Source organism: Mesoplodon bidens (assembly GCF_964165515.1).
Source record: "Mesoplodon bidens genome assembly, chromosome: 1".
In the NCBI taxonomy this organism is placed as follows: Eukaryota; Metazoa; Chordata; class Mammalia; order Artiodactyla; family Ziphiidae; genus Mesoplodon; species Mesoplodon bidens.
Genome location: NC_138176.1, coordinates 213852227 through 213865421, shown reverse-complemented (window position 1 = coordinate 213865421; position 13195 = coordinate 213852227). Strand labels below are relative to the sequence as shown.

Below are 13195 nucleotides of genomic sequence, written 5' to 3'. Positions count from 1 at the left end.
CCAAAACATACTTTCAAAACAAAAGTTAGAAAGACTGTAAGATCCATTCTCAAGAAAGATCTCTTTCTGTTCAAACCCTGTCCTGACCTTTTTGTTGAAGAAGAACAAAATAATGTAGTAACAAAAACACAAGTGGCTGCCAAAGGAAGAGAAAAAAAGTTCCTGTAAGGGACTGAAACAATAAATCTCCTCTCTGCTGAACTCCCAAAGGGAGTGTGTGCATTTCCTCCTGTTCTTTATCAGAGCCCCCGAAATAAGTAGGCATGGGCAGTGGCTGTTCAAATCCAGCACACCTTTTCCATTTGCTAAGAAGGCCCTGCCAGGCTGGGAGGGAGTTGTCCCTGCCTGACTCTGGAGAGAACAGCCACTGTGACGATCCACAGGCACCATGAAACTGCTTCAAGGGACCATACTTTGTCTTCTTCTGTCCAGTCTCTGTAGCGGTGTGGACGACGCAGGTACCCTTTTCTCTTATTGTTCTGACGGTGTGGATCAGAAATCACTAGTGGGCGGCTCTGAGCCTCAGTTTACCTTCAGGGGGCCTCCCCTGAGAAGTAGACGCAGCAGTGCATTTGCTGAGTTGAGTGTGTGTGCGTGGATCGGGGTTGCGTGGAGAAGGCTCCACAGAGAGGATGTTTGTTTTCACGGAAGGAAAGTGTTTGCCGCTGCAGCGGCCTTGAAGTGTGTTCCATGGCATCGTAAAGGTACCGCGAATATACAATAGCCTTTTCAGAGAGTAACAATCTGGGGATCAAATGCTGGCTAAAAATGGACTACTTCTCAAAAATGTGCTCTTTTCAGACGTAAGTTTAGAAATAACAAGATTGTCATGTACCGGTGAAAGGCTGTAATCAGAAACATTGCTCTGCAGATGCTGGCCTATATTTGTCCCAACTATCTTTTGACTCTGATAAATTGAGAGGTTGGATGAAACTGCCTGGGGAAGTGAATCTTAATATCTCAAGGGGTGAGGGTGAGAATGGAGGAGAGACACTTGATTAAAGTTTATGGATGCTTGCTCTAGAAATTAACACAGATCTACACATATACGTACAATATTTTGCATAACATTTCAGTGAATTTATAGACATAAAAACCCTACCCACTGACTGCAGGTTCTGAAACTTAGATAAAGGATATATATGCACCTACATAAGCCCTGACTATATTAATGACCAGTTGCAAGAAATTATTACATTTGACTTTTAACCCTTCTGGAGGGATTTACTGTAAGCAATTAGATTTAATCAATATTTATTAGGCTCTCACCATGTATTCAGCAGTGCAAGGAATACAAAAATGAGTAAGACATTGTCCTTGCCCACAGTGGCAAATGCACTATTGGGAGAAATAAGCATGTAAATCTAACATAAGACAGATTTAATAGGTGTGAAAACTAAAGTACAAACTATCATAAAAGAACACGGTTGGGACACATTGATTCTGGCTCTGAGGAGCCCTGGAAAAAACTCAATTCTAATTTGATTGTGCATGTGCTCTTTTCAAACTTCACTGCTTACAAAATTCCATTTGCAGTGATTAGGTAGGAAAAAATAAGCACACTCCTTCTTGAACAATATTTATCATTAATTTCTCAAAATATGTATATAAATTTAGTACAGGTACCCGAACACTGCAAAATCACATACGATTGATTACAATCCATCTGGGAGTTTCCAGGGTTAAGCTGCAGTGGGTATAAGACCAGAAAATTTAACTTAGATGAGTTACAAAGTTCTGATTTTTTAAAAATAAAGAATATTTATGAGATGACACAGAAATCAATGCACTAGCTTATAAGTAACTCTTCAGTTTGCATGGGAGAGATAGATAGGAATGGATTACATGCACTTCAGAAAGCAAAGTGGAATAGAATCAATAGAAGCAGCCTACAAAACCTGACCGTAAGGAAGCTGGAAAGCTGAAGGATAACCCAGAGATGACCTGGCAGATTTTTCTATTATGATCATTTTAGGAAAAAACCAGCGTCCTTTAGCTCATTGATAATGAGCCCAACCTCTCTACTAATAGTGTCTTCTTTCTAATGAACTATTAACCAAAGTAAGATAATATTTTTAATTTAATTTAATTTATTTATTTATACAGCATGTTCTTACTAGTTACCCATTTTATACATATTAGTGTATATATGTCAAAAGTAAGATAATTTCTTATTTGAGCAGAGACAACGGTTACATAATGACTATCTCCTTCAACCTCTGCCAGGGAACCTTTGTTAATTTAAGGCAAGTGTCTGTAAAATCTACCCCATTTATCCTAGAAAAAGAAGTGCTGGCCCAGGAGCATAAATTGACCATCGGAGTGAGGCCTACAAGGAACTGGAAGAGATTTTCCCATCCACGTGTATGATTTTTTTTGCACCTGGTTCTGACTGTTTTATGTTTTCCTTCCCAGATACAGTTCAGGAAATGAAGCATTTCCTAAGCTGATTTATTAAGTTCTTTTCCTAACCCCCTGTACCGGAAACACATTGATTTCAAAGCTTTATATGTTCCCCAAGCTTAGAATGCTTAACATATTTCATCAGCAGAGTTGATTATAGGAGTACAGAAGGAGGCATTTCATCTGCCTTAAATTCACAAGTTGTCAAGAAGATCCATGATTTTTTGCATAGTAATTTATTTCTAAATAATGATCTTTTAGAGAAATTGACTACTTTTCTGACTTTTTTGTCAGTTTCAGATTTAAATAAATACAATATAGTTTTTTGTGCTCTTCGTGAAAACCAAGGAAATCTTTCTGCATGGCAGTGAGTGACTTTATTACTTGGTGAGCGGTACAATATTTTATAATTTCCAATTTGGAAAGCTGTTCTATTGAAATATGTATGGGAGGTTCTTGAAAAGGAACTGTCATTCTTTCCCAAGGTTTTCTAAATTGTATTTAAAACTGAACAGACCCCTGCATGGCTTTTAAGCTCCTTTGGCTTTTAAGTCTAGACTGATGAGCTTTAGACTGTCAGGACTGAGAAAAGTTAAATGAAGAAGGATTCCAAGAAAAAGGAGGCCCTGGAAGCAATTTACTTTTCAAGTGTCATTTGCTTTTTGAACTTTACATTAATTTAGGAAAGATTAAAATGTTTTAGCCATCTGCAAGCAGGAACACACTCGCTTTATTGGTGTCTGAAGAAGAATTTAATTGCTTGTTGAAATTCACTTGTTAGGGATTGAACATTCAATGTCATGGAAAAACAAATGGATTGAACACCCTCTAAGATAAACACTATGTTAGACGCTGTAGGTTTATAGTGATCACTGTGACTCAGCCCTTGTCCTAGAAGTGGTGGGGAGAGAGGAGCGCCAAATAAATATAAGTTTGATTCTATCATAAGTCTTAAGTGGTAAACAAAGAATGCTGTGGAGAATTCACAGCTAGCTTAGTTTTGGGTGTAGGAACATCAGAAAAGCCTTCATATAAAAGTGGAAATTATGATAAACTTTGAAACTTGAAAAACAGGTTGGATGGATGGAATTTCTTGAATAGGAACTTTAAAACATCAGTATGTTCCAGTCTAGAAATGTAAGGAGGTCACAGATTGGACAGAGGTTAAGTGTTGGAAACATAGCCTCAGGATATGTTGGATACCAGGATGAGAAATATTGACTCAGATAGTTAATTATACTGGATTCTCTAAATGTGTTTGAGCATGGGAATTATATGATTGGGACCATAAACTGAGAAGATTAATCTGTCAACAGGGTATACATTAGACTATTGCAGTCAGGAGAGAGAAAAGCTAAAGAAAATGGTTCAAATGTTATTGCAAGTCTGAAAGTCTGTCAATAAAATGAAAAGAAGGGTCTAGGGAAGAGCTTTAAAGAAGTAGAAAGTTTGTGACTTGACATATTATTGACTGGCTATGAGAGAGATAGTGACTGAGACGTAGAGTGTTATTTGAATAATAGCAGTAGGAAAATGGATTGGGACCAGACGTATGGAAAGATAGGAGGAGATGGTTTCGGGAGAAAATGATGAACTTGATTTTGGACATGGTGAGTTCGAAGTCTTAATAAGGTATTCAAATAGAGATGTCCAATGGTAGGTTAAAATTGTCTGGTTGGTAGGTGGAATGCCCCTGGAGGTGATGGTGGGGGATGAGGGTTCTTTACACTTGTCTGCCAAGAGTTTCTAGTCCTGTTCTGCTCACTGGAAGCTTAATAACATAGTGAAGCAATTTATTTCTCTGCTGGATGCCCATATTTATAACTCTCTTATGGCACTTATTTTCCAACTTTATCTTAGTTATTTGTGTGCATATCTTATCTCCTGTACCAGACTATAAGCACCATGAAAGTAAGGGCCATATTTATTATAGTCTGTATAGTAACGGTTCTAAACACATAAGCTGAATGAATGCATAAATGAATGATATGGTTGCCTATCCATTTTTAATTTCTTCCTCTGATAATCACTTTTGTTTACTACCTTATCCTTGTGAAAGAGTTGTGGACAGGTATGAATCACAGAACATAACATGAAAACAAGTGGAGTATTTTGATTCCTGGCTATGAAAGCGTGAGCCAAATATATGGAAAGGGGCTTCTTATCAAAGTAAGTCAATTCCCCAACTCCGGCAGAGGAGATGATGTTAGGGGTAGGTGGACGACCTAGTACCAGGTGACGGTAATTTACAGCAAACCTGGAGGAATAAACTACTCTGACTATAATCACTGGGAGGAAGAATATCTAAATACAATTGATTCTACTTCTCCTTTTTTGGGTATCAAATACTTTATGTAATATCTTCTATGGTTCTAAATATTCAAAGAGAAACCTTATTACCAACTAACTTCCCAAAAATACAAAATGGCTTTTTTTTTTTTTTTTTTTTTTTTTTTTTGCTGTACGCGGGCCTCTCACTGCTGTGGCCTCTCCCGTTGCGGAGCACAGGCTCCGGACACACAGGCTCCGCGGCCATGGCTCGCGGGCCCAGCCGCTGCGCGGCATGTGGGATCTTCCGGGATAGGGGCACGAACCCGTGTCCCCTGCATCGGCAGGCGGACTCTCAACCACTGCGCCACCAGGGAAGCCCTAAAATGGCTTTTTTTTAAAAGCAAAGTCCACATAAGAGAAGTTGGAAGAAAATTAAATAAATATCATACATCATTAATACATGTGTTATTTTAGGTAACATATGTGTTGCTTCAGAGCAGATTATCTTACTTGTTACTTCCTCTTAGCTTAGTCACTATCAATAGATCTTACCTGAAGTGGGTGATCTATTATAGAAAGAGTGAATCAGTGTGGAAACAAATTCAATGGGAAAAGTTTCCAAGCCTTTTATTTAGCATACTTTGTTTACTACTCTTTTTTTCTTCAATGATCTTTAAAAGTAGAAGTGATCATTCTAGAATTCTTATTTTTAAGAGATTCATAAGAGTTGTCACTGGCAAATTGGCAATTTTTCCTTGCTGATTGTAATTATTCAGATATTGAGAAAAAAAAAGATGAACGTCTGAAGGTTTCAAAAAGCTTCTAATTTACTGGATAATTGCCCATCCTTTCCTTTTCATTGATGACGTTATATTTCAAGCTTCAGGTAAATATTTTAACTTGTGAATAATTATCTAGTCCAAGCTCCTTATATTCTTTTTTCTTAGTCATCACTTTCCAACTTCCTTTTCACTTCTGAGAACAATTTGAGATGTGTTTTTCTAAACCTTGAATGTCAAAGCAGGAATTTACTCTAAACGACATTCCATTCAATTCCTGTGTAGTAAATGTCTCCATTCCTGTTACTGAATTCCTGTGGGTCATGATAGCTCTGTCAGGTTAGGATAATAAAGCCTCTTGAGTGTTAAAAGAAGCTCTTTTAGTTAACAAGTAAGATCCTTTTTCTTTTTCTACTGTTGCACACAATATCAGCAGTAGCATGGGAAACATTAGTGGTGTCAATCACATCTAGAAGGGCCACTATATGATTCCCCAATTTCGGCAACCATAAAATAAATAGTTTTCTAAACTTGAATAGGGGTTTTGTGTCTTGTAGAATGACATATCAGTAGAGATAATCATAACTAGTCTCTAAATAGAAGCAGCCACCTACATCCTCTCCGGATGCCTTTAATCTAACCATTGCTATGGCAACCTCTCAGGTGTAGCTTGACAGTATCTTGTCTCATGTGAATGAGTATCTCTTGCTTTCCTGTCTCCTGTTGTTCTCATACTAAGGCATGCTTCACCTACAGAAACCCACCTGGCACTGTTGTGTATCTGAGCTAGAAGTGCAGGAGCCTTAGCACCCTATGAGACAGGCTTTGCCCAAAAGAAGAATGGGGCCAGTGAATAAATGCTTTCCTCTTCTATTGCTCCTCCATTTTCACTATTTTAGTTCTCTACTCCTTTTCTTGAGATCACTTTCCTTTACAAACTTTGTTTTGCATACAAACCCTTGTCTCAGGCTCTGCTTTTTGGAGAAATTCAGGATTGATTATTTTCTGATGGGAACATTTTGGTTTGGATGATAATATATACATTACACCGGAGTTTCTCTGATATTCTAATTGATATTCACTAACTTTCTTCCTCTGCATTTCAAGAAAAAATTCGAAAAAGCTTTTGTTGAATAAGTTAAACAACATTCAAAGCAGGTCCTTTCCTAAGGCAATCATTTGTCTGTATAGAGTCAATAAGGAACTATATTGTGAGGTTGGTACTCAAAAATGTCAACGTCATTGATTTTATTCTTAGTGTGCTGCTCATCTGAAATGTAAACTGATTTTTATTCTGTTTAATCAGTCATATTCTGGCCTAAACCTAAATTAGTTGTGTCAAAAAACAGAGAATGGAGACTTCCCTGGTGGTCCAGTGGTTAAGACTCTGCACTGCCACTGCAGGGAGTGTGTGTTCCATCCCCGGCTGGGGAACTAAGATCCTGCAAGCTGCAAGGTGTGGCCAAAAAAAAAAAAAAAAAAGGAAAGAAAAATGGAGATCACAACCAGGTCTGGTCCAAGTTAACCAAGATATGTATTGTTACAACATCTACCATTTGTTGTACCTGGCACTTTACACACATTACTTCCATCACAACATTTCAAGGCCAGCTTTATCATTCCCCTTTTACTGATTAGGACACCGAGGCTTGGAGATAGTGTAAAGTTATCCTAGAGTGATAGTGCTTAAAATCAAATCGGAGACTATTATTCTTCAAAATCTTCCCTTCTTGCTTGCTATCCTCCAATGCAGTACAACTGCAATAAGTTGAGTTTTTCTGATCAAAAGAATAAGGGTAGAGACTTTCCACTTGAGTCGTTTGGAAGCACTGCTGCCTCTCATAGCCCCTTCAGCACCTCTAAACTGCAAACTAAGACCACAGTGCTATGAATGAATTTCTACTTAGTGCTAATTAGCCACTTAATATCCTGGATTCAATTAATTATTAGGGGATGGGTTAAAGGAGTTGTAGTCATTTCCCTACCTACTCACTGTTATGTTGGTTGGAAAAAAATAATGTTCTTGGCTCTGATACAAATGTCAGTGCAGCTAATATGGGACTTAGAAGAGAAGGAAAGAAGCAAAGAGGAAATAACTATTAGTGAAATAATTACTTAGTGTCACGTCTATAATTCTTCTGGAGCCAGACTGTCTGGGTTCAAATTCCAGCTCTGCCACTTACTATCTGTGTGAACTCGGGCAAGTTACTTAACCTTCAGCTTTTTCAGCTATAAAATAGGGATGAGTACAGTCTTACCTCATAGGGATATTGGAAGGATCGTGTGAGGTAATACACAAAAAACACTGAGAATAGTGTCCAGCCTATAATGACTCTATGTTTTGCTCAGTTTGGGAACTCAGAATCCTACAGATTATTACATCCCATTCCTTAGACAAACTACTTTATTGCCAAGTTGATTCCAATCTAGAATCAGCAAATATTTAAATAATTACAATGTTCATTCTCACAAAGAGAAAAAGCAGCACTTAATTTTTCACAGTCGAATTGAAGTAGGAATGAAATACGATTGCCAGTTTGTTCTTAATCATAATATATACAGGCACAATTTGACATATACAGACTGGTATATTATCTAAGATGCTTTTCAGATTTGTAAGTTATTTAACTCACTGTATAAACTAATCACTCAAATTAATAAGCAAAATTGTACTTGTGTTTAATGAAAATTCTAACTTTTTAATCTGAGAAGAGTCAACATCCTCAAATATTATTTCTTATCTTAAAGTATTGAGCATTGCTTACTCTTAGAGGTGGGATAGGTTAGTGGAAGGAACTTTGTTCTTAATGTGAGAACCAACCAACTTTGGATCCAGCTTCTTAGTATGCTGAAGCCAGCCAAGACACTAAGTGCTTGTTACCCTCAGTTTCTTTATCTAAAAATGAGAAAAATGATAATTGTTGACACAATATTGGTGTTAAATGATAATTGGAAAACCTATTTTAGATGCTCTGTAAGTCATAAATCACTATTAAAATTTAGTTATTAATATGCAACCTAACATTTAACTCACGGAATCAATAGACGAAGAGGAATGTACTTCATAATTTGAGAATTTTTCTTTACTGTCTGGGCCTTTAACTGCCAATCCATCATTGCTCTTTTAGCCATATACCTTTACATATTTTTTATGGCTGCTACACACTCAAATTGCCATGTGTTGAAATTATGCCCAAGTTAAAAAAAACACACACACAAAACACAGAAAATCATTTGTATCACACATTGAACTTATTTTTTTTCCCCACATCTTTATTGGTGTATAACTGCTTTACAATGTTGTGTTAGTTTGTGCTGTACAACAAAGTGAATCAGCTATATGTATATATATATCCCCATATCCCCACCTTCTTGAGCCTCCCTCCCACCCGCCCTATCCCACCCCCCTAGGTCTTCACAAAGCATCAAGTTGATCTTGTGTTACACAGCAGCTTCCCACTAGCTATCTATTTTACGTTTGGTAGTGTACATATGTCAGTGCTACTCTCTCACTTCATCCCAGCTTCCCCTTCCCCCCCGAACTTACTTTTAACTGAAGTGGGAAAAGAAACGATTTGTGTGTGTGTGTGTGTGTGTGTGTGTGTGTGTGGTATGAACTGTGAAGTCGTCCTCCTAGGGCATTCAGTAAGTATGAGGACATAAATGCTGAACTCTCACACACTTTCCCTAGGGAAGAGAGGCCACTCCTGCATTTGTCAGCTCAAGGCTATTCTGACAACTCCTCTGTCCAACAATGAGACATCCCCCAGTTATCTCTCCCCCTGAAAATCCAATTTTAAAAAGTGAGAATCACCGTTTTAAATGCACATAATTTACTAATTTAAAGGTTTATTAATGATAATTGCATTCTTGGGATTAAGATAATTAAATTATGTGAATCTATAAACTTTTTTTTTCTTTTTTCTTTTTCATTTTCTGACGGCCTCATTTGTTGGGTGCAAGTTTTATATCAATTAATGTTTAAAACTCTCTAGATTTGCAAAGTAGAAGAAAATGACAATGTTGTCAATCATTTAAAAACCCCTTATTAGAGTCCATTACAACCTAACTAAACATAAATCTCTTGGAAGCAAGGACAAGGTCTAATTGATCATTGTTTTCCCCATGACCTATCTCTGAACACAGAGGTGATGCTGACCAACTGGCTCTTGCTTTAATTTGGAGAACTGTATTTCTTCAAAAGTCAGCAGAGCTGAAAATACCCAAGTCATTCCTGGCTTTGTTTTCAGTGACTTGAGGACAATATTTATTTATTTATTTATTTATTTATTTATTTATTTATTTATTTATTTATTTCGGTATGCGGGCCTCTCACTGCTGTAGCCTCTCCCGCTGTGGAGCACAGGCCCCGGACGCGCAGGCTCAGCGGCCATGGCTCATGGGCCCAGCCGCTCTGCAGCATGTGGGATCCTCCCGGACCGGGGCACGAACCCGTGTCCCCTGCATCGGCAGGTGGACTCTCAACCACTGCGCCACCAGGGAAGCCCACAGTATTTATTTTTATCCTTGGCCTGGGTTGTGGAGAAGCTGTGAGTGTCATTTTAGGATACTGTCTTCATTGGCTGAACTTATTTGATTTGCTTTATGAAGTTGACCTACTGTCTTATATTTGTATGAATAGCAGAAAATGCCTGCCTTTCGTTTACATCAACTGTCCAAATCACACAAGAATGGCGTGATTATCTGAAGGCAAGTGCTGAATCATTCCTGTGTCTTGCTCACAAGAAAAAATTGGTATCCTTTTATTCTAGGCACCATTCATCAGGTAATCCTGAATCATTTAGCTCAGAATAATCCTTACCCCCACTAGAACAAAATGTAAAATTATGGAAATTCAAGACACACTGATTACAGAAGCCACCTCTCTGTTTCTGAAGTCTTGGTTCAGAAGGTCGAATAAATAACTTTATCCTAACTAATCCTATTCAGAAGTAAAGGTATCCAATAATTCAATTATTCCCAAGTTTTAAAATTGTCACTGATCAATAAATAATCAAAATGCCATCTGGGCAGTTGACATGGGACTAACAGCTTTTTCCTTTGTCAAATAAAAACACAAAAGTCCTACAACGCATATACTATTTTACGAGCGTATTACATAAAAGAAAACCTACTGTATCTCCTTCCATATATTTGGAATATAATGATGTTCTCTTCCCTTCTTTTCTCATTGAGCTCTGGCTGGTGTCACAGACCAACGCTGTGCAACTGTGTGGGGCACGCTGTCCTCTGAGCCAAGACCATTTGGCTTTCGTCACCAGCAGCCACAAGTTTGCTGTGTGACTGAGCTAAGCAATTTTTTTTTCTAACCTCTCAAGACTTTCATTTCTCCATCTATAAAATGATGTGGTTTGACTAATCGATACTGAAGTTTTCTTCTGGATCTACAATTGTATGATCTTACTGTAGCAAGCAATTTCTGTACATTTAGCCTCAAGTTATCTTGCTTCATTTTCATTCTGTTATTCCTAAATATGTTCATTCTGGAGCAAGTTGTTCAATTCTGTTCCCTAATGTTTACCTCCTTTGGGAATTTTCAGATAGGGCTGTTAGAACGGATCTTCTTTGCATGTGAAAAAGCCAATTCTCTGCCGTGAGCAACATTTCTCAGAGTACATACCAATGAAAGATATTTTTTCCATTTTTCTACATGGCATTATTTGTATTTGGCTTGGCTGAGGGAGGGGTAGAAAAAAGGACTGAGAGAGAGAGAAGGAAATTTTCTGACATCAGAAAAAGACAGAGGAAAAATGAGGTTAAAAGAGATGGAGAAAGTGATTGAGGCTGATAGAGAGACAGAGGCTCTCTGAAGGGGCTGGGATGGAGAAAGGTCAAGAATGAGAAGTGGAGGAAGGCTGATAGAGAGATGGGGAGAAATTCTTTTTTTTTTCAACAACTTTATTGGAGTATAATTGCTTTACAATGCTGTGTTATTTTCTGCTGTATAACAAAGTGAATGAGCTATACATATACATATATCCCCATATCCCTTCCCTCTTGCGTCTCCCTCCCACCCTCCCTATCCCACTCCTCTAGGTGGTCACAGAGCTGATCTCCCTGTGCTATGCGGCTGCTTCCCACTAGCTATCTATTTTACATTTGGTCGTGTATATATGTCCATGCCACTCTCTCACTTCATCCCAGCTTACCCTTCCCCCTCATGTGTCCTCAAGTCCATTCTCTACTTCTGGGTCTTTATTCCTGTCCTGCCCCTAGGTTCTTCAGAGCCAATTTTTTTTTTTACATTCCATATATATGTGTTAGCATATGGTATTTGTTTTTCTCTTTCTGAATTACTTCACTCTGTATGACAGACTCTAGGTCCATCCACCTCACTACAAATAGATGGGGAGACATTCTAAATGCTCTAATGGTTTGGGAAGAGCTTTCCCCAACGGCCCTCTAGCCACTTTTACAGATCTAATACCTTGTAGAGTTCTTTCTTATCATTAAATCTCTTGCCAGTTCATTCCTCCATCCATTGCTTTGGCTGAATGTTGAATTTTTCAAAGCACTTTCACTGATCAAATATCTCATTTAATCCTTGACATTAGCCAGGGGATTGGCCAAGCTGGTGTTACTTGTGCTCATTATCAGAGGAGAAAAGCCCAAGGACTCGCACTTTGTGACTCAAAGAAGTAGCCCTCAATGTTAAAATATCTATTAAAATATTTTTTCCCAGTGTTCACTCCCAGTGATCTCCAGGCCACTCCCTTTCAGTAAAACTCAGAAAACTATTTTTCCAGCAATTACTGCAGATAATTTTTATACACTTATACATTGAAATACACTCTGAGAAATCCTGGACTAGACTCAAGTTTGTGATTAGTCACCTGAGCTCTTTTCACTGTCCCATACCTGCAAGATAACCAAAGGTGTCTGGAGGTGTTTATCTTTCAGAAAAGTGCTAGGGTGTAGTGCCTTCAGGGAAAATTTTGGTATTAATGCAGTGTAACCTAATTTCTTCTTCTTCTTTTTTTTTTTTTTTTGCTTATACTAGTTTAGGATAATAGTAAACTTGATTTGGCCAAGACAAATATTAGTGGAAACGTTGAAATCTCCCTAGTCACATACGCTTAAATTCCAGCTTTTTTTGACCATCTCTTTATAAGGAGATAGTCTTTACTCCCTACTCATTGTAAGATCTTACTGATTGCTTTCCATTCTGCTATTAATCTCCCTTCTGTTTTCATTAATACCAAAAGACCATGAGCCTCTGCTGTATAGGCTGCTCAAGAAAATTAGCCACCTTGAATAATGGTTTGATTAGGGAAACAGCTATAGTAGTCCTATCAAAGTTTCAAGCAGGGTCAGGATGTGTTTGATAATCCAAACACAAGTATTTCTGGTTCCCAGAGAACTGTTAAGAGCCAGAGGAATTTGAGAAGGTAGGGAGGATTAAATGATTAACATTTGAGCATGAAGAGAAATGGAGAAGCGGTGAGGTTATGAATCTGGGCAATATATACAGGAAAACCTCCAGTATTAGAAAATGACAAGCAAAACTGTAAACTGGTCATTACCCTGCTATTTCTTAATAAACCAGGATAAGATAAGTTTTAGAAAGAAGTCAACAGCCTCTCTTCCAGAGTTTTACAAACTAGAAACCTCTGATATCTAACTGGCACAAGTGTGTTGTTTGGCCACACAACGTTTTATGATTACAGGCTACTATTTAAAAATCAGCAAGTTTCACAAAACAACAACGGTGACAGAGAAAG

At 37.9% G+C, this 13195-nt stretch overlaps 1 protein-coding gene across 1 annotated transcript in view; it reads left to right on the top strand.

Moving 5' to 3' along the window:
• Positions 1-253: 253 nt before the first annotated feature.
• The window catches only part of EMCN (endomucin), a 102571-nt gene continuing 89629 nt past the window's right edge, over positions 254-13195 (top strand). Inside the window, exon 1 of the mRNA XM_081224673.1 lies at positions 254-458. Within this exon, the coding sequence (XP_081080799.1) occupies positions 389-458 (70 nt within the window). The 5' untranslated portion in view covers positions 254-388. The remainder of the gene's footprint in view (positions 459-13195) is intronic.